The following is a 3,208-nucleotide window of genomic DNA, read 5'->3' as shown; positions in this document are numbered from 1 at the left end:
CGATGCTTTCCAATGCGACCTGTCATCCTGAAAGGATGGCCTGACATTTGGAGAGTGAGGATGCCACCGGGGCTGACTGGGGTGGATATTAGGATGATACTGAGGCTGATAATTATGGACTTCTGGATTTGTTTTAGAGCAGAGTTGGGCTGCTGTCACCGGGTTGCTTGCTTTGAACGTTGAATGCCTCCGGGATGGATAACGTTTACTAGGCTTCCTCTCAAACGTGCTGGTTCTTCGTAACCTGGAGCCATGTGTCGCTTGATATTCTGTCCACCCACTGAATCTGAAGCGAGAGCCCAGCCCGATAAAGTCGGATCTATTGGATTTGCTGTTTCCCGGTGTCCGCAGTCGGAAGAACGCGTGGTGTTCAACCGCACACTTCCAGAGGTGTTTGCAGGTCCTGGCACTGTCTAACCGGAACACAAATGTGTGCTCTTGCTCACGTCCCTGATCATCATCCTCGACAACCACAAGTGTCAATTTGCTCTTTTTAAAATCCATTTTGGTAATTTTAGGCCAAAAGAATAAGCCTATTTTGTTAGCTCCATCAAAGATTAATATGCCTGTCGGGGTCAGTCCAAGAGAATATTCACAGCCATCTCTTCCCCTGACAATGTGCATGTCTACCCCATACATTTCCAGCCACTTCGCTTTATTCAGATAGGAGAGTTCCGCCTGGGCAGGGCTCTTTCCCCTGCACTCTTTCCATCTCTGGAAGATATCAAATTCCATCGCTTCTGTCTGATTTGGAATGAACCGAAACTCAGACACGAGCTCCGGTGTGTGCTCTGGAAGCTCACACTCCCCAAGCTCCACTTGTAGACAGAGAGCAGCTAACTCCACAGCTGTTTCATAAGGGCATTTCAATTTTCCAGAAAGAATGTCATGCCTGAGTTGTAAAACAAACAGGTACCTTGTAAACTCCTCACGAAGGTTGTTTGGTTCTGAAGAATAGTATTTAACTCGAAAGTGCAAAGCATAAGCAGGTCCAATTTTCATCTGCTTTTTTATGGGTTTGGAATGATCCAGCCAGTGCGCGACCTGGGCAGAGTCAAGGAACTGGAGGCCAAAGTAATCTGTTTCCACAAGGTCCAAGTGGTACACAATCTGATCAAACAAATCCTGGCCTTTGGCATGTTTCTGCAGGTCCACGCTCACTTCGGTCCCGTCGAGCAGGAAGACGCGGCAGTAGAGGGTGGCCTTGGCGGCGCCGGCGGCGGAGATGTGCACGGCCGCGCCACCCGTAAGCAGGGGCCCGCCGCCCGCGGGGAACACGCTGCCCCCGGGAGCGGCGGGCAGCGCCGAGGAGGCGGCGGCCGGGCCCCCCCGCGGCCCCCCGTCGCGCTCGTCCCCCAGCCCGGCGGCCCCACGCCCCGCCGCGCCCCGCGCGTAGCGCTGCATGGAGCGGCGGCCAAAGGTCCGGCGCAGGAACCGCAGCATCCTGGCTGGGGGCGCCCGCCGCTGCCGCTGCGCCGCCGCCCGGGAGCGCCCCGCGACGCCGTCAGTGCCCTCGGCCGCCCGCGCCGCGTCTCGCAGGCTGTGGCCCGGGGCTAGCTCGCGCCGAGGCCGAGGCCGAGGCCGCGCTCCGGCCGCCTGCGGGGCGCGCCAGCCGGGCCAGCGCCGGCTGCAAGTGGCCGCGGGCGGGAGGGCGCGCTCGGGGCCGTCCCGCCACCACCGCCGCCGCTACCGCCGCCGCTGCCGCGCGCTCTCCCGGGCCGGCGGCCTGCGCGGGCTGCCGAGGGGCTGCTCCCGACGGGCGGCCGGCGGGCGCAGGGGGCGCGGGAGGTGGGCTGCGGGCTGCTCCCGCGCCGCGCGCCAGCCGAGGACCAGCAGGAGCAGGGCGCCTTCGGGCTCCTGGCGCGCTGGCTCCCACTCGCCGCGCCGCGCCCGGGGCCCAAGGAGGCCCCGCCGAGCGCCTTCTCCCAAGGCGCCTTTTTTCTGAAAATCATTTTTAACAGGGTTGCCATAGGTACACATTTTGTTGCTATTTGTCTGATTAAATAAATTATCAATGTTTACACATAGTTGTACTAATAAATTAATGTTTGGTGATTTAGGCCTTTTCTATAAACTTAAAATTGTCTAACCTTTCTAGAAATTAAAAAAGTGTAAATCTAAATAAAAGTCACCATTTAAATACTAAAAACATTAAAAAATTATAAAATTTATAAAAGCCAGCATATTCTAGAAAGAGATGAAGTGGCTGTCTTTTCAACCAATTTATGGCATTGTAAATTAGTATGTTTTCTAAAGTGTCATTTGAGCACCACTATGCTTAAAAATTATATCTTAAAAAATATATATACCTTTAAAAAAGGTAATCGGGCTGGGTATGGTGGCTCACACCTGTAATTCCAGCACTTTGGGAGGCCGAGACAGGTGGATCACCTCGCGTCAGGAGTTTGAGACCAGCCTGGTCAAAAAGGTGAAACTCCATCTCTACTAAAAATACAAAAGTTAGCCGGGTGTGGTGGCAGATGCCTGTAATCCCATCTGCTTGGGAGGCTGAGACAGGAGAATCACTTGAACCCAGGAGGTGGAGGTTGCAGCGAGCCAAAACGGCATCATTGCACTCCAGCCTGGGGAACAAAAGTGAAACTCCAGCTCAACAACAACAACAACAAAAGAAAGAAACAGGTAGTCATAGATACATATATGAAGACATTCCCAAAAATGTTATTCTTTGAAAACTGCTTCAAACACTTCTTAAAACGTTGCATATTATCTACATAAGTATAGAAAGAAAAGGATTTCTATTAGTCTCATTTTTCAGTAAAAATTCAATGCTAAGTTATGTAGAATGCTCTGTATCAGACAGAAATAAACAATAAGCAACTTATGAGATGCATATAAAATAATGAGCAATAGTTCCAAATTTTAGTCCTGGAAACTGCAAAAGTTATTATTTATTATACTACAACTGTGTCAACATGCAGAAAAGGCAAGCAAGAAAAAGTGGTATTTCATTAGCTAACTAAACAATACTCTGTCATTCTAATGAAAACATCAGACTTTTATTGATTACTAATTATGTGCTAAATATTGTTCTAAGTGTTTTACATGTTATAGCTTATTTAATTCTTACAGCAACTCCGTGAAATAAATAATATTTTTACTCATTTAAACATTAAGAAACTTAAGAACACAAAGGCTTAATAACCTGCCAGTAGTTTAAGAGGGAAAAGTAGGACCTGAATGCAGGCAA

The 3,208-nt window shown here is 50.3% G+C and overlaps 1 protein-coding gene across 1 annotated transcript; it reads right to left on the bottom strand.

The window, feature by feature from the left end:
- Nucleotides 1-6: 6 nt before the first annotated feature.
- Nucleotides 7-1,443, bottom strand: LOC116548035 (band 4.1-like protein 4B; the record flags this gene model as incomplete). The annotated part of the gene is made up of 1 exon (XM_032273724.1): nucleotides 7-1,443. A coding segment is annotated over exon 1 (1,437 nt), but the record flags the coding sequence as incomplete, so codon positions are not given.
- Nucleotides 1,444-3,208: the final 1,765 nt, after the last annotated feature.

This window comes from Sapajus apella, unplaced genomic scaffold (genome assembly GCF_009761245.1).
Source record: "Sapajus apella isolate SASKATOON/1434 unplaced genomic scaffold, GSC_monkey_1.0 scaffold6379, whole genome shotgun sequence".
NCBI lineage: Eukaryota > Metazoa > Chordata > Mammalia > Primates > Cebidae > Sapajus > Sapajus apella.
This window is presented reverse-complemented; position numbering and strand designations above follow the sequence as displayed.